Below are 24,279 nucleotides of genomic sequence, written 5' to 3' on the forward strand. Positions count from 1 at the left end.
CTTTCAGGTTTGGGGTATTTTTTAGTAATTTTTTCAATGCTACCCACCTCTTCTCCTTTCCTTTACTGTCGTTGATTAAAACAACGGCTTCATTTCAAACAAAACCCAGCATATTATTAAGTTTGGAAAGTTAAAAGTCCTTAGAGAAATTCAAGCTCCACACTGGAGCCTCTATCCCCCATAATCAGTATGGCACGGCCCACCTGTGTCAGCTCTTTCGCCCAGGGGACTGAAGCTGGTGAATCATGCAAAGAAGGATGCTGCTACACCATGTGACCCAGGAACTGCCTGCAAGTCAGCTGCTAGAGCTGCCCTGTGCCCATACACCAAGGACATTTCTGTACCATTACAACCTTGACTCTCTATCTTTTATAGATCTCTGTCATTTGATCACATGTATAGATTCCTGCACCCACCACCACAATCAAGACACAGAATTATTTCATCTGCACAAAGATCTCTTTCTTGCTACTCTTCATGTGCCACCCCTTACCCACTTCCCCTCACTGTCCCAACCCCAAGAACCAGGAATCTGTTCTCCATCCCTATAATTTTGTCACTTTACAGGATATCATATAAACAAATTTATGCAGCATTCGACCTTTTCAGAATGGCTTTTTGGCCTCAGCATAATGCCCTTGAGATATGTCTTGGACCATTTGATTTGCTCTAACCGAATACCTGAGACTGGATAATTTATCAAGAACAGAGGTTTGTTTCTTACAGTTCTGGAGGTTGGGAAGTCCAAGGTTGAGCCTGATCTGGTGAGGGCCTTCTCACTGCATCATTCCATGGCAGGAGGTGGAAGGGCAAGAGAGTATAGGGAGCAGGATTGAGAGAGGAGAGGAAGGGGACTGAAATCATTCTATTCTCAGGAACCCATTCCTATGATAAGTAGCCCACTCCCACAATGCCACCATTAATCTATTCCAGAGGGCAGAGCCCTTATGACCTACTATCTCTTGATGGTCCCACTTCTCAGTACCATTGCACTGAGGATTAGGTTTCTAGCATATGAACTTTGGGAAATACATTCAAACCTCAGCAAGACCCTTCCAAGTTGTCACATGTACCATACATAGTACATGTATGACCCAATAGTATTCCATAATATAAAGACACCACAGATTTTAAAAAATCATAGGTCAAATAGAAAAAAATGAGTATTCATTAAGTCTCTAAAAAAGGAGAGATTTCCCTGTCCTAGTACAATAGTCAGTTGTTCATAAAATAGAATCAGACTAATCCTGTTTGTATCCCCACATTAGGACCCTGGTTAAGTGACTTCTCCACAGCTTCAGTCTTTCCATTTGCAAAGTAGGTAGAAGAGAACCCTCCTCTTAGAGCTGTGGATAAGAGCTAGTGAGTTCCCATGGGTCCCAGGCAGGGTTCCCTTCAGAAACACAGGTTGGCACCCTGAGAAGCACTAATAAAAATCTCAAAATATGGGAAATTTGCAAAAGGAAAAAGAAAAGCAAATAAATACATCACCCTCTTCCCCTACCCCCAAGTAAATTGCTAAGGAAACCTCCGGAACTCAATATGAGCTAGGCATATTGGCACATGCCTGTAATCCCAGTGACTCAGGAGGCTGAGGCAAGAGGATTACAAGTTCCAGGCCAGCCTCAGCATCTTAGTGAGACCCTATCTCAAAAAAAAAAAAAAAAAAAAATAGTAAAAAGCGCTGGGAATGTAGAGCACCCCAGGATTCAATTTTAAGTACCAAAGAAAGAGAGAGAGAGAGAATTCAGTAGGGATGAGGGTAGATTTGAAGAGACCCAGCCCAAAAGAAGAAACAACTAGGAACAAATGTGAAGAAATACAGCCTCACTGGGATGCTAAGCAATGAAAGGGAAGCAAGTCCGCCCCACACTTCCCCACACATCAACTAGAGTTGCCAATACACAGATGGATTTTTGTGGAAGCTGCCAGGGGGTAGAGTGGTTCTTCCTTTGCACTGAGGGTAGGGAGTCAACGGCACAGTATCTTTCTAGAAATCAATTTGGCAAAGTCTAATGGAAGCCATTAAGTCATGCCTTTATACAAATCTTCAGGCCTTTCTCCCAAGGAAATCATTCCACCATGAGGAGAAACTTCTTGCCTGAAGATATCTCATGCAGCATTTTTTTTAGTTGTCAATGGACTTTATTTTGTTTATTTATTTGTGGTGCTGAGAATCGAACCCAGTGCCTCGCACATACTAGGCAACTACTCTACCACTGAGCCTCAACCCAGCCCCCATGCAGCATTTTTTTATGCCAATTGAAAAAGGGGGCGGACCTAAAATTTCAAAATTAGAGGATTGCAAACTGTGATGCATATATACTTGGTGGTGTTCCACAGCCACTTAAGGTGATTTCACAGAATGGGGACACTTACTGTTCAATAAGTGAACAGAACAGAATTTGAAACACTCATAAACCCAATTAGGACTGATTTTAAATAAAATCAGCCGAAGGAAATTCACTAAAATGTTGGGATGGATTTTCCCCTTGTTTTTCGATATATTTCTAATTTTCTTTAAGTATAATGAGTGGATTTTAAAATGAAAGATCAAATTACCTATATGCTTATATTCTAGAAATTGGCAGTGATATATTCATACATGTTACTGTGACACTTTATACAGATCGAGAAACATTAGTGACCTGCAGTTACGTGTACGTAATTCTAGTGCATCCATCCTTTATCTCACTTACTTTCACAACCCTTGACCTAACTGGGCAAGAACATCCATTGGGTCTGTGAAAATTTGCTTATAAAGCCCTGGTGTATACATGTGGGCCTAGTGACTAGAGAGCAGGTCAACGTTTGGTCCTACAGGAAGTCCTGGTCATTTGATTACTATCTGTAAGTCATCATTCTTTCTTCTTTCAAGCAACACTGAGGCCCTGACAGGTGCAGGCACTGCCCTTGCACTGGGATTCCATGATCAACAGAGACAGACAACCACAGTCCATGTTCTCTATCAAAAGATAAACACAGACACATTAAAATATTAACCGGTTTATTTGAACAGACAGCGATGCACAAATCGGGCAGCATCAGACTGCCAAGTGGTTCAGGGCTCCACCAAGGTGGGTGGCAGGGGAAAGCTTTTACAGGAGGGTCACAGAAAGAAGCAAGGCAAAGAAAATATTTGATTAGCTAAACTGGATCATTCCCCCACCAGAAATGAGTTGGCTATTTCTGACTGGTTAAACTTAGATTTCATTTTTCTAGACTATGTATGACTCTTCTTACTGAGTTGGGTTGTGGCTTGCTAATGTAGGAACCCCAGATACTGAGCTTTTTCTGCCTAATAACCTCTCAATTAGTATTTTAAATGCCTAGTAGAATTCCCAGTCTGCTGGGAGAGATGGAATTCAATCAGCCAGCCAAACAAATCAATCCTGAATCCACCTACAGAACTGAAGCACTCTCTGAAAGTATTAGCACTAGGGTTAGGAACTGGCACTGAGCTGGGATCTGAGAAAGAACAGGAACAAATAGGACCAAGAAGAATCATGCAGGTGTTTTTGGAGAGGAATCAGGAGGAGAAGTTCCCAGGGCAGTAGTGATGAATTAATTGCAAGGAGGCCCAGGGCCCAAACAGAGCACTCCAAATGCTATGCTGATTTGGTTCGTCCATGTTGGTATCTTTAGACAAGGAACCTCAGGGGTCTGCCTCTGTGTGTTGCAGGCATTTTAAAGGGATCATCCTGACCCTTCTCTGGGAGAGCAACCACTATCTGCTGACCGTTGTGGAGGTGAGGGCCACTGCTCACTAGCTGGTGCCCATCCAGGAAGCGTGTCCCCAGCTGCCTTTGCCTTTTGCAGTCTGCTGATCACAGGAACTCAGGGGAAATGACAAGAGGATTTCACCCTCCTCTTAACCTCCCCAGCTTCTGTAACCTCCTGTGTCTGACCCCCACCCAGGCCCATTTTCTGGAAGACAAATTTCATTTATTTGGCATTTATTTACTTAATTAGTCACCAAACATTTCTTAGACACCACCTGCACGTCAGGCACTGGGTATGCCAAGAGAAACATGCCCCGCCTCTGTCCCTTAGGTGCCTAGCACCTAGCAGGAGTCCAATGGACATGGCCGGGCACAGGGAGCCAGGGAAGCACTAGGAGCTGGCCCCTGCTCCCATAAACCCACACGGTGTGCTTGTGTTTTATCTTGGCTGTCCCCCACGGGGCAGGGAGTGGTAAAGGGCAGGGCCTCTGGCTCATCCCTCTCTGTGGCCCACAGTCAGGACCCAGCTGGGTGCTTCTAGTAAGTTCCCAACTCAGTCACAACTTGAGACTCCATTGATTTGGGTCTTGAATGACAAACAGGATTTTGCCATTTACTCAGGAAGTAATGAGGGACAGTTATGACCTCAAGTCACACTTTGGGATACAGAGGAAGTGACGGTGGCAGAGGGAAAGCACAACTAGGAGATGTGGAGATGAGGGTGGGCTGACTGATGGAAGAGCCAGGACCAGAGTCCCACAGGGAGGGTCCTCGCCCACGCATGGTCACCTTTCTCTGGCAGGAATATTACCGCAAAGAGAGGCACCCAGTCACCAGGCCTGACTGCATGTATGAAACCTTCGACCAGTGTGCCGACAGCATTGGCAGGAAGATCCTGGAGTACCAGAGCCAGACGAATGAGTACCACAACTCCTGCCTCATGGGTGCGTGTGGGCGAAGGGTGGGCAGGCTGGACGTGGGTATGACACCAACATACTGGGGTTGGGGGCTGGTCCTTGGCCCTGGCCCCTCTCACTTGGAGGTCACCAGGCAGAAGAGGAGCCTCCTGTGGAGGCCAGCCTCTTAGAATTAGGTGGAAACAATGATCAGATTTAACTGGGGTAAAACAACACTAAAAAAAAAAAAAAAAAAAAAAAGAATCGTTTTTCTATAGAAGCATGGAAATTTTTTTTAACCACTAAAAAATACTTTGTTCCTTCCACATTTTTTTTTCTCTTTCTACATTTTTTATTGGTGCATTACAGTTGTACATATTAATGTGATTCGTTGTTACAATTAATAATATAATTTGACCAATATGGCCCCTCAACATTTCCTCCCTCCCTCCCTTCTCCCACCCCAGGGTACCTTTCCTGTACTGATTTCCCTTTGATTTCTATAAGATCCCTGCACCACCCCCGACCTTTCTTCCCCTTTTTTCCTCTCTAGCTTTCACACATGAGAGAAAACATACAACCCTGACCTTTCAAGTTTGGATCATTTTGCTTAACCTAAGGTCTTTAGTTCCATTCATTTTCTTGCAAATGACATAATTTCCTTTTTCTTTATGTCTGAATAAAATTTCATATGTATCTATACCACATTTTCTTTATTCATTCATGTGCTGAAAGACACCTCTACTGGTTCCCTAGTTTGGCTATTTTGAGATGTGCTGCTATAAACATGGGTATGCGTATATCACTGTAGTAAGATGACTTTAATTCTTTAGGATAAATATCAAGGAATGGTGTAGCAGGTCATAGGGTGGTTTCATGCCTAGTCTTTTGAGGCACCTCCATACTGATTTCCATAACGGTTGTACTAATTTACAATTCCATCAACAGTGTAAAAGTGTTCCTTTTTCTCCATATTTTGTCTAAGATGTATTATTATTTGTATTCTTTATGACTGTCATTCTGAGTGGCATGAGATGAACTCTCAGGGTAGTTTCGATTTGCATTTCTCTAATTGTTAATGATGTTGAACATTTTTTCACGTGTGTATTGGCCATTTGTATGTTGTTTTGTTTTGTTTTGTTTGAGAAGTGTCTGATTTATTTGCCCATTTATTAATTAGTTGTTGGGTTTGGATGTTAAGGTTTTTTGAGTTTTTTTTACAAATTCTAGATATAAATATCAGAAGAGTAGTTAGCAAAGATTTTCTCCCATTCTATAATTTATCTCTTTATTTTTTTGTTTCCTTTGCTGTGCAGAAACTTTTTAATTAGATGCCATCCCATTTACTAGCTCTTGGAATTATTTCCTGAGTTTTAGGTGTCCTACTGAGGAAGTCCTTGCCTGTGTCTATATGCTGGAATGTTGACCCTATGTTTTCTTCTAGGAATTGCATAGTTTGGGGTCTAATTCCTAGGTCTTTGGTCCATTTTGAATTGATTTTCATGCAGGGTAAGAGATAAGGGTCTAGTTTCATTCTCTACATATGGTTAACTAGTTTTCCCAGCATCATTTGTTTAAAAGGTTGTTTTTTTCTCCAAAGTGTGGTTAGGTCACCTTTGTCAAGGATCACATGACTGTTAGTGTGTAAGTTTGTCTCTGTGTCTTCTATTCTACCATTGGTCTTTGTGTCCAATTTTATGCCAGTACCATGCAGTTTTTGTGCTTATAGCACTGTAGTATAATTTGAAGTCAGGGATTGTGATGCCCCCAGCATTGCATTTTTGGCTTAGAATTGCTTTGACTATTTTAGGTGTTTTATTCTTCCAAATGAACAATTTTAGGATTGTTCTTTCTAGTTCTGTGAAGAATGTCATTGGTATTTTGATGGTGATTACATTGAATCTATATATTGCTTTGATAGCATGGTCATTTTCACAATATTAATTCTGCCTCTCCATGAACATGGGAAGTCTTTCTATATTCTGAAGTCTTCTTCAATTTCTTTTTTCAATGTTCTATAGTTTTCATTGCAGAGATCTTTTACCTCCTTGGTTAGATTTATTTCTAGTTCTTTCTTTTTTTGTAGTTGTTTGTTTGGTTGGTTTTTTTAGGTTATTGTGAATGAAACTATTTTCCTCATTTCTTCCTCAGCAGATTTTTTTGTTGTTGTTGGTAGGAAAGCTATTGATTTTTTTATGTTGATTTTGTATCCTTCTACTCTGCCAAATCTGTTTATTAGTTCTAGCAATTTTTTGGTGGAATTTTTCTGGATCTTCTAAGTAAAGGATCATATCATCTGCAAACAGTGGTAACTTGACTTCTTCCTTTCCTGATTTTATCGTTTTTATTTCCTTTCCTTGCGTAATTGCTCTAGCTAAAATTTCTAGCACTATATTAAATAGGAGTGGTGAGAATGAACATCCTTGTCTTGTTCTAGATTTTACAGGAAATGCTTTCAGATTTTCCCCATTTACTATGAGCTTGGCTTTGGGTTTTTTATATATAGCCTTTATGATGTTGAAATAGGTTTCTTTTATCCCTAGTTTCTTCAGTGTTTTTTTATCATGAATGGGTGTTTAATTTTGTCAAATGCCTTCTCTACATCTATTGATATGACTAAATGATTTTTGCCCTTAATTCTATTTATGTGATGAATTACATTTATTGATCTGTGTATGTTAAACCATCCTTGCATCTCTGGAATAAAGCCAATTTGATCTTGATATACAATCTTCTGAATATGTTGTTTAACACAATTTGCTGATATTTTATTAAATATTTTTGTATGTAAACTCATTAGGGATATTGGTCTATAGTTTTCTTTCCCTGATGTATCCTTGTCTGGTTTTGATATGTGATATTGACTTCATAGAATGAATTTGGTAGTGTTCCATTCCTTTCTATTTCATGGAATAATTTGGGGAGCATTCGCATTTGTTCTTTAAAGGGCTGGTAGAATTGACCTGAGATTCATCTGGTCCTGAGCTTTTCTTTGTTGGAAGGCATACAATTTTTGGAGTATAAGTTTTCAAAATAGTCTCTCATGATCTGTGGATTTCTGTGATGTCTATTGTGACTTCTCCTTTTTCATCTGTAATTTTATTAATTTAGGTCTTCTCTCTTTCTTTTAGTTGGTTTGGCTAGGAGCTTATCAATCTTGTTTATGTTTTCAAAGAACCAACTCTTCATTGATCCTTTATATTTCTTAATTCTCCATTTCATTGAATTTGACTCTGATCTTAATTATTTCCTTCTTTATGCTGGTTTTGGAATTGGTTTCTTCTTTTTTCAAGGGTCTCAAGATGCATCATTGGGTTATTTATTTGGGATCTTTCTGATTTTCTCATGTGGGCACTAATAGCTATAAACTTTCCTCTTAGAACTGCTTTCATAGTGTCCCAGAAGTTCTGGTATGTTGTATCATATCATATATTCTCATTTGAATATAAGCATTTTTAGTTTCTCCCTTAATTTTTTTCTACTGAACATTCTTTAGTATGTTCAGTAGAAAAAAATCAAGGGAGATTTTTTCTTTATAAATTCTCATGCATTTATAAAGTTTCTATAGGATTTTGTTGTTGGTTTCTAATTTTATTCCATTGCGATTTGATAAGATGCAAGGAATTATATCAATTTTTTGTATTTGTTAAGAGTTGTTTTGTGGCCTAAAATATGGTTTATTTTGGAGAAGTTTCCATGAGCTACTAAGAAAGTGTATTCAGCTGTTGTTGGATGAAATATTCTATAGATGTCTGTTAAACCCACTTAATTTATAATATTTTTCAGGTCCAAAGAGTCTTACTGAGTTTATGTCTGGATGATATATCTAATGGTGAGAGAGGTGTGTTGAAATTACCCAGTATTTTTATACTGGGGTCCATCTGAGGCTTCAATTTGAGTAGTTTCTCTTTTTATGTAATTAGTTTCACTGATGTTTGGGCTCTCATTTGTTTTTCCATCTTGAATCCTCCTGGGTACAGTCTTCTCTGTGCCTGTTTCCCTCATGTTCTGCTAGGTACATGGTAGGTACTTGCCACATGGTAGGCACTTGCTGGGACAGTGTAGCAGTATTTGCTATGACCTGCAGTATGGCCACCTCAAGATGGCTCCACCTCAGCTCTCCATGGCCGGTTGAGAAACACAGGGCACTTTTGCCATACCAGTTCACAGTGCAGCTTCTGGATCATAAGTTCAGGTTGCTTTTTGGTCTCAAGTTTTTCCATACCAAAATATTTCTGTTGTATTTCTCTCCATGTTCTCCCTCCCTCTATGGTGAATGTAAGAAATAAGGTCACCTGACCAAACCCAAAGAATGGACTAAGACACATGAGATATTGCAGTAGTGAGGCTTTTTACTGACAATCTTGCAAGATTAGTGTCTGGGTGAGTAGGCACACTCAGAGCAGTTACAATCACATTTTATACCCTAGTACAGTGTCCCTTCCTCCGCCTGTCCCTCATCCCTCATTGTCTGAGTACTATGGGAGTCTTTCCTAGGTTTTATGGTCTCCTATTTAGTCACCTAGGTCTTATCGTCTCTTATTGGGTTATTTAAAGAAACATACCTTTAGTTGTCCCCATCTCCCTTTGTTCTCCTGAGAAGGGAAGGCCCTTTGGGGGAGTGAGTGCATCGTGGCACATACTGCAGTTTATCTCTGTTGAACAGGCTGGCCCCTTCCCTCTCACTTCCTGTTTGTCAAGGGACTGTGCATTTTTCACACTCTGGCATTAACTGCTTGTAACTTTCCATTCTGTTCTCCCCTACTGCTGCTTTTCTTACATCTCAATTTTACATTTAAAGCTAAAAACCATATTTTGAAAATGGACCACCAGACTTTCTATTTCTCACAGTGAACCAGTGCTGCTACTGTTGCCTGTCTCAACCAGTGGGGCTCCAAAGTTGCCTTTCTTCTTCTTCTTTTTTTTTTTTTTTTTTTAAGAGAGAGTGAGAGAGAATTTTAATATTTATTTATTTTTTTTAGTTTTCGCTGGACACAACATCTTTGTTTGTATGTGGTGCTGAGGATCGAACCCGGGCCGCACGCATGCCAGGCGAGCGTACTACCGCTTGAGCCACATCCCCAGCCCTGCCTTTCTTCTTTAATACACAAATATCTGAGTCTCTAAGATATCCTGACTGTCCAATATTGAATTTTAGAGAAATCCCTTTTATACCCACCTTGCTGAGAAAGAAGACTCCTGCTGCTTGAATCCTAAGCCATGAAACAACTAGGAATTCAGCCTTCCTCTAATCCACCATCTTGATTCTCCTCCCTTCTGCCCTCATTTTTGACAGCTTTAGGGTATATTTCCTTACCAGTACAATTCATCCATGAAGTGTATGATTCAATGGTGTTTGGTTTACTTACAGAGTTGGCAATTGTCACCACCACTATCTCAGAGCCCTTATCAGCCCATCCCCTCTTGAGTCCCTAAGCCATCAACAATTCACTTTCTTTTTTTCCCTTTGCTTTCTTTATTTACCTATTTGGTGTGCTGGGTATTGAACCCAGAGGTGCTTTACCACTGAGCTATATCCCCAGCCATTTTTATTTTTTATTTGGAGATAGGGTCTTACTAAGTTGTTTAGGTCTTCATTAAATTGCTGAGACTGGCCTTGAACTTGCAATCCTCCACCCTCAATCTCCTAAATCACTGGGATTACAGGTATGTGCTACCACGCCTGGTTCATTTTCTATCTCTATGGAGTTCCTCTTCCTGTACTTTCATGTAAATGGGCCCACATGAGCTTCTTTGTGACTGGCTTCTTTCAGTTTTTGTGGTATTTCCAAGGTTCACGCATGTTGTAAATTGTATCAATACTTCCCTTTGTCACTTTTAATGATATTTCACTGTACAGATTACCACATTTGTTTTGCTTTGCTGTGTCATTCCAGAGGCACACTGGGTAGGAAGAGAGGATAACTGAGACCCAGCACTGCCATCTCCTAGCTGTGCTACTTTGGCCAAGTGATCTCACTTCTCTTAGCTTCAGTTCCCTTATCTGTAAGCTGGAGATAGTAACAGCACCCACTGTGAAAGAACTTTTTGAGGATTAATCCCTTGCATGGATTTACCATGTATAGGGAGTGATCTATGGGAGCCCTCATCACTGTGGTTGTAGAATCACTGGAATTGAAAACTAAGACAGTATTTTGTTTCTCCACTCAGACTTTCCCCAAGTGAACTCTTCAAGATCCCATCCTACACGTTCTCTCACTGAAAATGTGTCAAATGCTAGATAAAATATTTGGGGGACAAATGCACAAATGTAAAGTAAGACACACACAAATGAGCTAGTTGTAAAGTAAGAAACACAAAAGCCAAAAATTGAATGGAAATAAGAACTCTGCTTGATAAATTGACAGTAATTCTGCTCACTGCCTTAAAGCATTTGATGACTCCCAGGAAAACTTGAGCATTTTCATGACCTCCAGGGCATTAGGAACAGGAAACAAATCCACAGACTACCCAAGGAGGAAAGTACCATGTAAAACTGGAACTGCACAGGGCTCCACCTGCAGAATACAGTGAATGAGACAAACCAATCCCTTCTTCTAGCAACTAGAAAGAGATTGCATTATCAAAATCCTTGGTACTGGGGTTGGGTCTGTAGCTCAGCAGCAGAGTGCTTCCTAGCATGTGTGAGGCAGTGGGTTTGATCCTCAGCAGCACATAATAATAAATAAATTAAATAAAGGCATTCTGTCCATCTACAATTACAAAAAAAAATTTAAAAAACTCCTTGGTACTGGTGAAGAAAAAGGAAAACCAAAACCAAAAAACCACCTGAGGAAATCCAGAACTGTGCCAGTCCTTATATGGCTTCTAAACCTGTATTTGTGCTTATTTAAACATGAATTCAATATTGTCTTTGTGGATCATTCAAAGGATCTTAACTTTATCTTAGAATCAAATTGAGCTTAATCTGGGTGCAGTGGCACACATCTATAAATCCCAGCGGCTCCGGAGGCTGAGATAGGAGGATCGCAAGTTCAAAGCCAGGCTCAGCAACTTAGTGAGGCCCTGAGCAAATCAGTGAGACCCTGTCTCTAAATAAAATACAAAAATAGGGCTGGGAATGTTGCTCAGTGGTCGAGTGCCCCTGAGTTCAATCCCTGGTACCAAAAAAAAAAAAAAAAAATGAGCTTAGAATGATCATGAGTTGGTTGGTTATATCTAGAATTTGCTTGGTTGAGACCCCTCAAATCCTCTCTAGAAAACCCACCTTCAACTCAGGCCTCAGGATTCCCACAACTAAAATTCCCAGAATAAGAGCTCACCATGATGAACAAACAACAATAACAAAACCCACACAAACACAGGGTCCTTGAGCAGGAAACACAGGAGGCCAGCAGAGACTTAAGTTATTGTACATATCAAACACAGGATATAAAATAATGCAGTTATTAAAGTTAAGTAAAAGAGGGAATTGTAAACATGAGCAAGGAGCAAGAGACTATTAAACTGAGTAAATATAAAAGTGAATCAAATAGAACTTTTAAAAAGGAAAAATTTCAAGTTGAAATTTTATACTTATAAATGATTTTGCCGCCACGTTACGTAGAGCTGAAAGTGAAATTGGTGACTGGAAGGTAGAACCAAAGAAAATGCCCAGAATGCTACACAGAAAGACAAAGAGATGAGAAAAAGGGAAGGGGTGAAGAGATGTGAATGACAGAGGAGGTCTGACATAGGCTGTTTGGAGGTATAGAAAGAGAGGGAGGAGCCTGGGGTCAAGGAGACATTTGAAGAGATGATGGATGAGAATTTGCCAGATGGGTGAAAGACAATGCATTTTAAATGGGTTGAGAAGTCCAAGGAATATAGTGGAGAGTCCTTTGAACTTGTCTTACTAGTATTTTCTGTATTACCTTGACTGCAGGACCACATTGGATACCAAGGTTTTCCCTTTGGGAAACTGCTGTGGGCCTTTTTTGAAAAAGATCACCTCAGCCACTTGGTTCTATGGTGTCCCCTCCCCTGACCCTCTATTCACAATTCCTGCAGAATTACGAGGCCAGATGAGGAGATTTGAGGAGCTGCTGCCCCAGGTGTGTTGGCTGGTGACAGAGGACTTCAAGGAGCAGCACTGGAAAAAGTTTTGCACCTCTGTGGAAAAGATCCAGAAACAATTTGAGGAGCAGAAAGAGCAGTTAGACAAAAGGAAGGTAAGGATCCTAGGACCAACCAGTCCTGCTCCAGAATCAGGAATGCTGGGAGTTCAAAATGGAGGTGGGTCACGGGCAGGGTCAAGCCCAAGGAAAGGAGGTGAGCTAGGTTTGGGATTATTGGATGGGGGCTGAGGGGCAGGAGGCATTGAAAAAATAAGAATTGAGTCAACAACTTCTTCATGGAAGGTGTTCGGTAAATTCTGTGTTGGAGTAAAGGGGAGGGTCTGCTGGGCTTGGTGGAACCATGGTCTTTAAGATCAACAATGACTCTCCACACTGTCCTTGGAGCCATGGGACAGGATTGGTGCTGACTGTATTGGACTAAAGCCTTGACTCTGCTGGGGGGATGCTCAACTCACCCACTCTTCATGGCTTCATTCATGCTCCCATCTTGTCCTCTCTGACTGGTTCCTCTGCCCACCCATGGCCCCTCATACACCCAGATCATAGTCCACATTTGTCTTCCTATGGCCTTAATTGACAGAAGACATAGGCCAGTGACTTCTTGGTCCTGACTTCAAGTCTGGGTCAAAAGCCCTGATGAATTCTGAATTGTTTGATCAAAGGATAGGAATGCCCAGAAGCTCAATCCAAATATTGGACACCCTGCACATTACCAAATAATGGAGTCTCTACACATACTAGAAGAAAAAAGACAGGAAGAGCTGGACCATGTGATCAAGAAGCACAAGGATAATCTTGAGGTCAGTGGTGCCCTTGACTCTCCAGTCCAGGTGCTGAGGGCCACACCACCCTCCAGAAAGATGGTGCCAATAGTCAGCAACAGCCGGTGCAGAGCAAGGCCCTTAGTTGGCACCTGGCCAGAGCAGGCATGAAAGTGGATGGGTTTTGGAGGTGAAATGTCATTACTGGGTGTTTCACTTTGCATTTCTTTGGTTTCTGAATTAATTATTTATAAAATTAGTAATAGTACTTTTTTTTTTCATGATTCATGATCCATGTCTAGTTTTATTTCTTCTTCAGTGAATTGTCTACATGTGTCTCAGTCATTTCTGAATCATTTCTTATCTTCAAGCCCAAGCACCTCTTGAGGGAAGCCTTCTTGCTCAGACACCAGTTAACTCAGACACAGTGGGCATAGTGGCTTTAGGCTTGGCTCAGCAGCAGGATCCCCAAGGCTCCCTAGGTCCTCCTGCTGAGCCAGCCAGCCCTTCCTCAGCTGCCTTGGAGGGAAGTTCTTCTCCCTGCAGCTCTGCGCTCACCATGTTTCCTCCAGGAAGTCACCAGGAGTTGTGGCCACTTTTTCATAATGAGCTTGGCCTCCTTCACCGAGAAGTTCCTGCTGCAGCTGGATGAACTGATCACCATCGATGACATCCAGGTTGCAAGTAAGGGGCACCAACCTTGCATCTCAGCCCTGGGGAGGGGGAGGGCTAGGCTGATGGGCACTGGGGAAGCTGCCTTCCCAGCTCCACCAAGGTGAAAATTTTCTCCATCGAGGGAATGGTTTGATTTTGTGTGTTCATTTGTCTTCATTAAAAATAAACTTTTGACTAAAAAGGCCAAATGCCAGATGCATCAAAGAATATATGTTAAAAATGAAACCCTAACAGGGAGTATTTTCATACTTTGGGGGTTAGGGACACCTTTTCTAAGCACAGTATGAGAACCAGAAGCCATGAAGAAAGCAGCTGGCCCTTCTCTCATGCCAAAACAAAAACAGAAAAGTGTCAAATAGGGAAAGATAAACCTCAAACTGGAAAACTAGTCCTCACAACCTATGAGTCAGGGAATGGGTAACTACCCACGTGGTACAAAGAACTCTCACAGGTCACATTTTTTAAAGAAGCCAAGAAACAAACACACGCATTTCCAAAGAGAAGCATTTCCTATGACCAGTGACAGTAAAAGGCGTGCCACCTAGCTGATGATGAAGAATGCAAACATGGACATTACTGAGATAGGTTTCTCACCAACAGGCTGCCAGAGGCTTAGCCAGCCCAGGGAGGGTGGTCGGAAGCAGAGGCACCAAAAGGACCCTTAGTAGGAGCATTCCTTGATAACTGATCTCTTAAAGAACTCTTGACGCTTCCCGTCAAATCTTGCATGTGCATGCCTTTGACCTAGCGTTCCAATTCTAGGAATTTTCCTGACAAAAATATTTGCACACTTGTCCTAAGACACACATTCAAGAACATTCATCACAGCGCTCTTCAGACGGCAAAACAATTGGAAACAGCACTAGTGTCCATACATAGGGGATTGGAGGTGGGTGACGCACTCTGTGAGGCTGTGACAGTGGGGTAGTAGGTCTGCACTTGCTAACGCCACAGGGCCCACAGGAGGACCTTTCTGGGAGAAAATGAGGGACCAGGATATGTGTATGAGTCCATGTTTGAAAAACATACATGATATCAACATGCATACTCTCAGGTGTTTAAATAAATCTGTGTAAGAGAGACACAGAGAGTCAGAGAGACAGAGTCTGGGAGCTGGGCACAGAACTGCTGCTGAGGCTCTGCAGGGTGGGGCAGTGGGAGGCTCCTAATATCTCTGTCCCCACGGCTAGGTGAGGACGTTTAAACTTTTTGTAATGTACATATTACTTTTATAATGATAAGATTACAATCATGTACTCAAAAGTTATCCATTTGTTGATAGTTATACTTTAAATCTATTCTTTTTCTATTTATTTATTTATTTAGGTACCAGGGGCCCTCGACCACTGAGGCACATCCCCAGCCCTATTCTGTATTTTATTTAGAGACAGGGTCTCACTGAGTTGCTCAGGGCCTCACTAAGTTTCTGAGGCTGGCTTTGAACTTGCGATCTTCCTGCCTCAGCCTTAAAAACCACTGGGATTATAGGCTTTGCACCACCTCACCCAACTTTCTATTTTTAAAAATTATTACAGAGACAATAAGTGTTCTCTACAGTAAAGTTAGAAATTCCATAAAAATTAAGAAGCAAGTGAAGAACCCGTTCCTTCCACTCAGAAATCAGGGCCCTTTGCCCTTGCTGTCCACTCTTCCAGGCCCCTCCTCCATCGGGGTGGGGATGGGTAGAGGGCCTATGAGATGTCCTGACGGAGTCCCTTCAGGTGGACCTTGGCCAGGAAATCCCTGCTTTTCTGCTTCACATGTTGGGTTGCTGCACACTGTGATTTACTAAGCATCATCATGGACTAATTCATCTGCTGCTGTTGAACCTACAATTTTTTATTGCTGCAATTATTCTAAAGAAAACTCCTGTACAGTGTCAGGACTCTGATGGAGTGACAGACGCTTGGCTTACATTTTCTGGGTCAAAATATACACAGCATTTTTGAGGTGCAGGCCACTTTTCAATATCAAAGGTGAGCCTCACTGGGGAAGGCAAGGACCCACAGAGACACTGAGGTTGAAGCCCCATGGAGAACAGGCAGATGAGCTGGCAGCAGACCCCCTAGTGGCACCTTGCACAGTACCACAGAGCTGGACAAAAGCCCTGCACCAGGCCCCCAGGAGGTGCTTGCCTGCTCTTATCTAAGCGTTTTGACTTGGGTGGCCAGGCATAGACCTGTTATCATGGCAGGTGAAGGTGCAGGTTAAAGAGGTGCCCACCTGCCAGCACACTCTCTCTCCGCCGCCCACGTCCCCACCCCACCTCTACACACACAGCCTTCTCTCCCTGTCAAGAATGCACATCCAGGGGCTGGAGATTTAGCTCAGTGGTAAAATGCTTGCCTTGCATGTATGAGGCCCTGGGTTCAATCCCCAGCCCTACTATCTCTAATATCGAGGGGGGAGACCCCTTGGTCTCATGCTGTTGGAGAGCCAATGGTTAGTAACCCACCTCTTTCCTGCCAGGGACCAAGCCCTGCAAGCAGAAAACATCAATCCTCATCCGGAGGAAACTGGCCAGGATGTCCCTGGAGGAAGAGAGTGAGAAGCCCCTGATTGAACGAGGGAGCAGGTGAGAGCCCAGGGCAGCAGGTGGCACCATAAATGGCTGAATCTGCTGGGAGCTGAGCAGCGGAGTGATTAGGGGCACCAGCTGGGAACTTGGACAGACCTGCTAACCTTGGAAAGGCCTTGTGTTCTGAACCTCATTCCTCTGTGAAATGAGCATGGCTGTATACCTCATGTGGCTTCATGAAGAGAAAATTAGACTGTTTGCTAGGAGTTCAAAGACACCAAAATGGCAGAGGCAGAGTACAAGAAAAATACTCCTGGAAGACAAGACAGGGAGATGAGTCATCATGTCCCTGTTTAGAGTGTCCCATTACCATGATGACTTCCACCACCGGTTTGGTATTCTAAAATAACCAATGGGATCAAATGGGGTGAGGTCTTCAATCAGGTTCATATAGGGAAGAGACTGCCTCAGAGCTCAGCATATAAGACACATGTTTCCAGACATGGGGCCTTGAGCCTCTCTCTCTCTCTCTCTCTCTCTCTCTTTCTCTCAATTTTTCTCTCAGCCCATTCCAGTCTACCTTACGGACCTGGGCCCCAGTTGGACACCCCAACGACAATATGACGAGGTTGTCCATGAGTGCCCATGACACATACTGAGAGTTCAACAGCCACTAAAGTATCCCACAGAGGGAGGCCTGCCCCAAGGGCAGGGACATTCCCAGGTTGCTGCTGGCACCATGAACCACTCCAGCTGAATGTTGTGACATGAGCTGTTAAAGTGCCTATCCCCTTTGCCCCGAGAACATGTCTCTGTGAAAGCAAAGAGCTGTGTTCTCAGCAGTGGCCTTTACAGCATAATAAGTGGGCCAGGAACCGGAGATGGCCACCTGGCTGGCATACTGAGGAGGAATCTGAGGCCCAGGAAAGGGGAGTCACTGGAGATGTAGCGTTTCTTCCCCACACAGGACCCAAGACCACGCAGAACTGAAACAGAGAACTTAAAGAAGCACAATGTGAAATCCTCAGTTGGGGCTTCTCTTTTTCTTTTAATTCAGATATTTAAAACCATGATAGTTGTTGAACTCTTGCAACAGGGGTGGTGGCTAGGCTGGAATGGTGAAACCAAGTACTTTTGTTTGTAGGAAGTGGCCAGGAATCAAACCCACCGAAGTCACCATCCAAACCAAGATTCTTGATCGGAAAACATCCTCTATAACCACCTCTAAGACCACCCTGGGCCATCTGGCAGCCGTGGAAGCCCGAGATGCTGTGTACCTGGTGAGATGGGATGGGTAGCTATGTCCCAGGGAGCATGAGGCAGCTTAGTTTGGCTGCCTTGGAAAGGAGGGAACTTCCCACCTCAGGACACCCCAACATTTAGACTGTGGAGTCAACAACACACGTCAGCGAGGCCAGAGCCACAGGTCCCAACACCCATCAATATCCTTTGGCACATGACATGAGGGTCATATCCAGTCTCAGTCCTAGCAGGGGTCTGAGGTGTAAGCCCTGATGCTGTGGGACCCCACCACAGGACATGTCACCCACAATGGGTGTGAGAAAGACTGCAGAGGGACAGTAGAATCAGCTAGGGAACATGGCAGACAGGCACAGAGGTGACGAGACCGTGGATCTGCAGTGGGGCATGGTAGCAGCAGCACTCACAGCCACGGCTACCTTCTGTTCTTGGCATGAGGCATCTCACTGAATCCTCCTGGGAACCCATGAGGGTTAGTGTCCCCATCTCACTAACAAGGACATTGATGCCTAAAAGCACTTGCCCTTCTGTGCCACCGAGTGGCAGAATCAGGATTTGAACCCAGTGCCTGTTAGACCCCTGTGGGGCTGGCCTGATGAGAAGCTGCTCCCAGAGCCCGGCTGCCATGCAAGCCCCAGACAGAGCAATAGCTGTGCCTGCTGAGTTCAGCGAGGGCTGGAGACCCAAAGGGCTCAGCCTCCTGAGGAAGCCAGGATCCCTGTGCTCCAGGGAGCCTCCCTTGCAGGTCAGAGTTTAGTAGGGTAAAGGGCCCAGAGCCAGAAAGACAGGTGTCCTAGTCCATGTTCCGCCCCTTCCTAGCTGAGTGACACCAGCCAAGTCCAGCCTCAGTCTTCTCATCTGTAAAACCAGGAAGACAATTGGACGTATCTGATGGGAGCTCTTTAGGAGCTGCTTGTCACAGGTGACAGTGTTGTCCCAGGGCTGGGAGTGCAGAATCCTCTCTCATGTGGCCACTTCTGCTGCTTTTTCCCCAGAAATATTTAGCATTGTTTGAGGCGGAGCTGAAAAAAATCCAGAATGACCACAATGTCCAGGTGGAGGAGGCCCAGCGCTGGAAGGAGAGCTGGAAGTGCTCCCTGCAAACCATCCACAGCCTCTACACCTGACACCCTCCCCCACCCCCAATAAAGCTTTATTCTGTGCTGGTCAGTGGCTACAGGAGTCAGTTACTTAAAATAGACCCTAAGACTGTGAAGGAAATAACATCCAAAAGCATGCCTGGCACTTCTGTTCATTTCTCCTGAAAGGAGCTCTGCAAAGATAGGGCCCAGCAGTCAGGGCATAAGGTATCAGGGGCCTGCCCGGCCAGTATTGCTGGAAAACACCAAATTCTGCCCCCCAGGCCAGGTCTTGAGGGGCACCTGCATGGGCCTACAGCCAGAGAAAAAAAATGAGATGAGAATTCAGAGCTCAGGATAAACATCCGGAGAGATGTGCTCCACCCAGCACTCACCTTCTCATCCTGCCAGCTGTGGTCTTGGGCCATTGTACGTGACAGGCCTCCCAGGCCTGATAACCTCCCCCTGCGCAGGAAGGGCCCAGTCCTCATCCCCTGCCTCCCCCTGCCTACCAACCAACTTGCCCCTTGCAACCCACCAAGCGCAGTAAAGGGAAGGGTGTGGGGGTGCCCAGGTGAAATCACAGTTGTGGCCTGGATGGGCCTGTCCTGGGCTGCCCTATGTGGCCTTGAGGAACCTCTTGCCAAAGGAGTGAACCCTGAGCCAATTTTTGCAGCAATGGAAAAGACTCTCAATTTGGACTTTCCTGGGGCCAGAGTCTTGGAAAATGGAATATAACAGGAAAATCTCTCTATATCTTAAGGGTCTCTGCCTGAGTCAGCTGCATAGAGATCTGTCTTGAGACTGTGTGTTTCTGGTTACCAGAGTTCTAAGTTCTGTTGGAGTCTATCACCAAGGAAGTAAGGTGACTTCAAGGTTCCATTATGTGGGCCCCTTCCTTCAATATGACCTACTCAAAGGCTTATCTGACTTTAAGGTGACAGACTCCTGGGTCACAGTTTCTGGAGTATAGACATTTTGACTGCTTACCCTCCTCCCCTGTGTCATCTCCTTAATGGATCCATTTCACCACCATTGGGAGGATCTGCATGCACCCGAGGCCCCAGGGCTGAGCAGACAGAATTGGGTTTAGAACCTCTTTTTTCTTATCGGTTCATTGCCTCTCAGAGCCTCCCAGTTTCCTAACCTGCACAGTGGGGATCATAGGAGCATCTGCTGCCTAGGGACATCATCAGGTATGTATAATACTTATAAAACCAAATGTGCAAACTTACAAATGGAAAAATTATAAGAAAGGGTGGTACACAGCGAGCGATCCAACTCAAAACCCGCCTGGGTTCTGCCAGTGTAATACTTGAGGCTACTTCTCCTCTGGGCATCACTTTCCATTCTGTGACATGAGGGGATAGAAAGGAAAGAAAATTCATATACTGTCCAATCAGACCATATGGGTCATCCCAGCCTGCATGGCGGGCAACTTCCACAACAGCTTATAATGCTCCCGCCTCCTGGTGTACATCTGTGTGTAACCACTAAGATGTTTGTGGCTCACTTCTGACAGATACAACATGGCAAAAGTGATGGGATCCCACTCCTGTCTTGGTGAGCTTGGGCTGCTAGGTCAAGGCGCTGACATGGACTGGTTCTGATGAGGTCCCTCTTCTGGGTTGCAGACTGCCAACTTCTCCCTGAGTCTTCAGATAGCAGAAAGAGAACAGAGCTCTCTGGAGTCCCTTTAAAAAGGTTGTGATTCATGAGGGCTCTATATCATAACTTAATTACCTCCTACAGGCCCCACCCAGCTCTTAATCCAGCGCCTTGGGGGTTAGGATTTCAATGTATGACCCTTGGGGGTGACATAAACAGTCTACTGCAACTTCCAAGATTTAATTACACACACACACACACACACACACACACAGCTGCTGTTCCCTTGTACTTGCAATGCCCTATGTTCCTTTCTGCCTCTCCCCCTCTCACCTTCATCTACTCCCCCTCCCCCCTCCCCCCCTTGTTTTTGCTTTGGCATTTGTTCTACTGAATTAATAAAAGGAAAGACTCATAGAGGAAGAAGATGGCGGCGAGGGGAGTGCATTGCCCCCGTGTGCCGCATCACTGTGTGGGAGTATGACGAGTCAGGACGGCTAAAGGCTATCTTGTTAGGAATTTCCAGCAATAGTGGGGTGCTCCGGAACCTGGAGGAAGGATTTCCATCGCACGAGGATCGGCTACGGGGACTCAAACGCGAGAGATTTGTTGCACGGAGGGTAACACTGCTTATTCAGCAAATCGCCCCGCGGCTAGAGTCTGCAGCGCGCGCTGGGAAACGAGGAGACAGCGGCGCAGGGATACAGCGCTGCAGTTTCTGCCAGCCGTGCAAGCGCCGTACTCAGTGCTGAATTCTGGGTTCGAGACAGGGGAAGGAAGCGGTCCATCTCGGTTCTCCACACCGGTCAGACCACAGAGGAGGCCAGCGGCCACCATATTGGAGAGCTGACGTCACCATCCCTGTTTTCGACTGACCGCAGCTCATTCAGCCATAGAACAGGTAATTTCAGGCTGCCATTCGCCTGTGGCTTGCAGACAGATTACTCAGGCTCAGTGCCTGAGTGCTTCTTGGAGCCTGCTCTTATCAGAGCATACACCGAGCACGGAGCGGCCGAGTTCCAGCTCCCGGAGCGGCCCTGGCCCAGGGCTAAGGAGCCCGCGGAAACTGCTTCTCGGTCCGGGTCCTGCTGAGGACCGGTCAGGAATCACCCGTTGCTTTGGTTACCCGAAATGCTGCCATTCGCATAGGATACCAACATGGCAGAGATCTGATGTCATCAGAAAGCGGCGGAGGAGAGAACTTCATCAATACCAGTGGCGACAGAAACAGTTGGTCTCCTGGTAGGGAGGGTGAGGCACAGACACCTGAGTCTCTCTTGATTTGTCCTCGAGCCAGGGGGGAGGAGCCGGGCCACCGCCCGCGCCCGGAGCAGGCCCAGCGGCTCGCCGGCGTGGTGGTCGCGGGACCCCAATTGGAGAGGAGGCGGAGCGGAGCCGCCACCCACGCCCGCAAGGTGGGCAGACCCGCGACCCAGTGGTACACAGGCGTGGTAGGAGGGGCAGGGCAGAGCTGCCGCCCGTGCCTGCAAGGTAAGCAGACCTGCGACAGACTGGCGGGTCAGGCCCAGCGGCCTGCCAGCGTGGTACACACGTCACCCCAACTGGAGTAGGGGCAGAGCAGAGCCTTCGCCTGCGCCCGGATCAGGCCCCACCGGTGTGGTGGTCACGTGACCCCAATTGGAGTGGGGGCGGAGCGGAAACGCCACCCGTGCCCGCAGGGTGAGCAGAACTGCGACCAACCTGCAGATCAGGCCCAGCGGTCCGCAGGCGTGGTAGGAGGGGCAGGGCAGAGCCGCCGCCCACGCCTGCAAGGTAGGCAGATCTGCGACAGACCGGCGGATCAGGCCCAGGAGCCTGCCGGCGTGGTACACATGTCACCCCAATTGGAGTAGGGGCAGAGCAGAGTCGCCGCCCGTGCCAGGAACAGGCCCAGCGACCTGCCGGCATGGTAGTCACGACACCCCAATTGGAGTAGGGGCAGAGCAGAGCCGCCACCCGTGCCCGAAAGGTGGGCAGACCTGCTACCGACCAGCGGGACAGGCCCAGTGGCCTGCCGGTGCGACAGACACGTCACCCCATTTAGAGTAGGGGCAGAGCAGAGCCGCCGCCCGTGCCCGCAAGGTAGGCAGACCTGCGACCGACCGGTGGAACAGACCCAGCGGCCGGCAGGGGTGGTAGGCACGTCACCCCAATTGGAGTAGGAACAGAACAGAGCCTTCGCCCACGCCCGGAACAGGCTCAGCGGTCCGCGGGTGTGGTAGACAAGTCACACCAATTGGAGGGGGGGCAGAGCAGAGCCGCCGTCCGCGCCTGCAGGGTAGGCAGACCTGCAACCGACCAGCGGATCAGGCCCGGTGGCCTGCCGGCGTGGTACACTCGTCACCCCAATTGGAGTAGGGGCAGAACAGAGCCGCCGCCCGCGCCCGGAACAGGCCCAGTGACCTGCCGGCGTGGTAGTCACGACACTCCAATTGGAGTAAGGAGAGAGCAGAGCTGCCGCCCGCGCATGCAAGGTAGGCAGACCGCCGCCAGACCCTGCAAGGGAGACTTTTCAACTATACAAGAGCAATATAAATATATAGGGGAAAAAAAAATTTCAAAAACACAACAGTTTCACCAAGCAGAAAGAAACGCAAGCAGTATGAAAAGACAAGGAAAGAAAGGACCACAAGCAATGCAGGTCAACTCAACTTTAGAAGAGGTAACAGCTGCAGCAGATGGAGTGTCAGATAAAGAATCCAGGATATACATGCTTCAGATGATCTGGAGTATCAAGGAAGACATTAGACAGCAAAATCAGACAATGAAATATCACTTCGACAATGAATTACACAAACAAATCCAGGAAGCAAAGGATCAACTATACAGGGAGATAGAGGTTATAAAAAACAAACAAACAGAAATCCTAGAAATGCAGGAAGCAATAAACCAACTTAAAAACTCAATGGAGAATACTACCAGCAGAGTAGAACACTTAGAAGATAGAACATCAGACAATGAAGACAAAGTATTTCAACTTGAAAAGAACATAGACAGCTCAGCAAGACTGTTAAGAAACCATGAGCAGAACATCCAAGAAATATGGGATAACATTAAGAGACCAAACTTAAGAGTCATTGGGATACAGGAAGGTACAGAACTCCAAACCAAAGGAATGAGCAATCTATTCAATGAAATAATACGAGAAAACTTCCCAGACTTGAAGAATGAGACAGAATCCCAAATCCTAGAAGCCTACAGGACGCCGAATGTGCAAAATCATAAGAGATCCACACCTAGACACATTATAATGAAGATGCCCAACATACAGAATAAGGAGAGAATTTTAAAAGCTACAAGAGAAAGGAAGCAGATTACATTTAGGGGTAAGCCAATCAGGATAACAGCTGATCTTTCAACACAGACTCTGAAAGCTAGAAGATCCTGGAATAACATATTTCAAACACTGAAAGAAAATGGGTTCCAACCAAGAATTGTGTATCCAGTGAAATTAAGCTTCAGGATGGAAGATGAAATTAAAACCTTCCACGATAAACAAAAGTTAAAAGAATTTGCAGCTAGAAAACCATCTCTTCAAAACATCCTCGGCAAAACATTACAGGAAGAGGAAATGGAAAATAACAATGAAAACCAACAGTGGGAGGTAGGACAGTAAAGGGGGCGAAAATAATCAAAGAGGAAAACAAACCATGTTTAGTAACAGAAATAAACAAATATGGCT

At 45.2% G+C, this 24,279-nt stretch overlaps 1 protein-coding gene across 1 annotated transcript in view; it reads left to right on the plus strand.

The window, feature by feature from the left end:
• Ccdc180 (coiled-coil domain containing 180) overlaps positions 1 to 19,077 on the plus strand; it is a 61,970-nt gene extending 42,893 nt beyond the window's left edge. The window contains exons 30-37 of the mRNA XM_034635963.2: positions 3,683 to 3,749; positions 4,525 to 4,666; positions 12,629 to 12,789; positions 13,359 to 13,496; positions 14,030 to 14,141; positions 16,602 to 16,707; positions 17,795 to 17,930; positions 18,906 to 19,077. Of these exons, the coding sequence (XP_034491854.2) occupies positions 3,683 to 3,749; positions 4,525 to 4,666; positions 12,629 to 12,789; positions 13,359 to 13,496; positions 14,030 to 14,141; positions 16,602 to 16,707; positions 17,795 to 17,930; positions 18,906 to 19,037 (994 nt within the window). The 3' untranslated portion in view covers positions 19,038 to 19,077. The remainder of the gene's footprint in view (positions 1 to 3,682; positions 3,750 to 4,524; positions 4,667 to 12,628; positions 12,790 to 13,358; positions 13,497 to 14,029; positions 14,142 to 16,601; positions 16,708 to 17,794; positions 17,931 to 18,905) is intronic.
• Positions 19,078 to 24,279: the final 5,202 nt, after the last annotated feature.

This window comes from Marmota flaviventris, chromosome 13 (assembly GCF_047511675.1).
Source record: "Marmota flaviventris isolate mMarFla1 chromosome 13, mMarFla1.hap1, whole genome shotgun sequence".
Taxonomy (NCBI): Eukaryota; Metazoa; Chordata; class Mammalia; order Rodentia; family Sciuridae; genus Marmota; species Marmota flaviventris.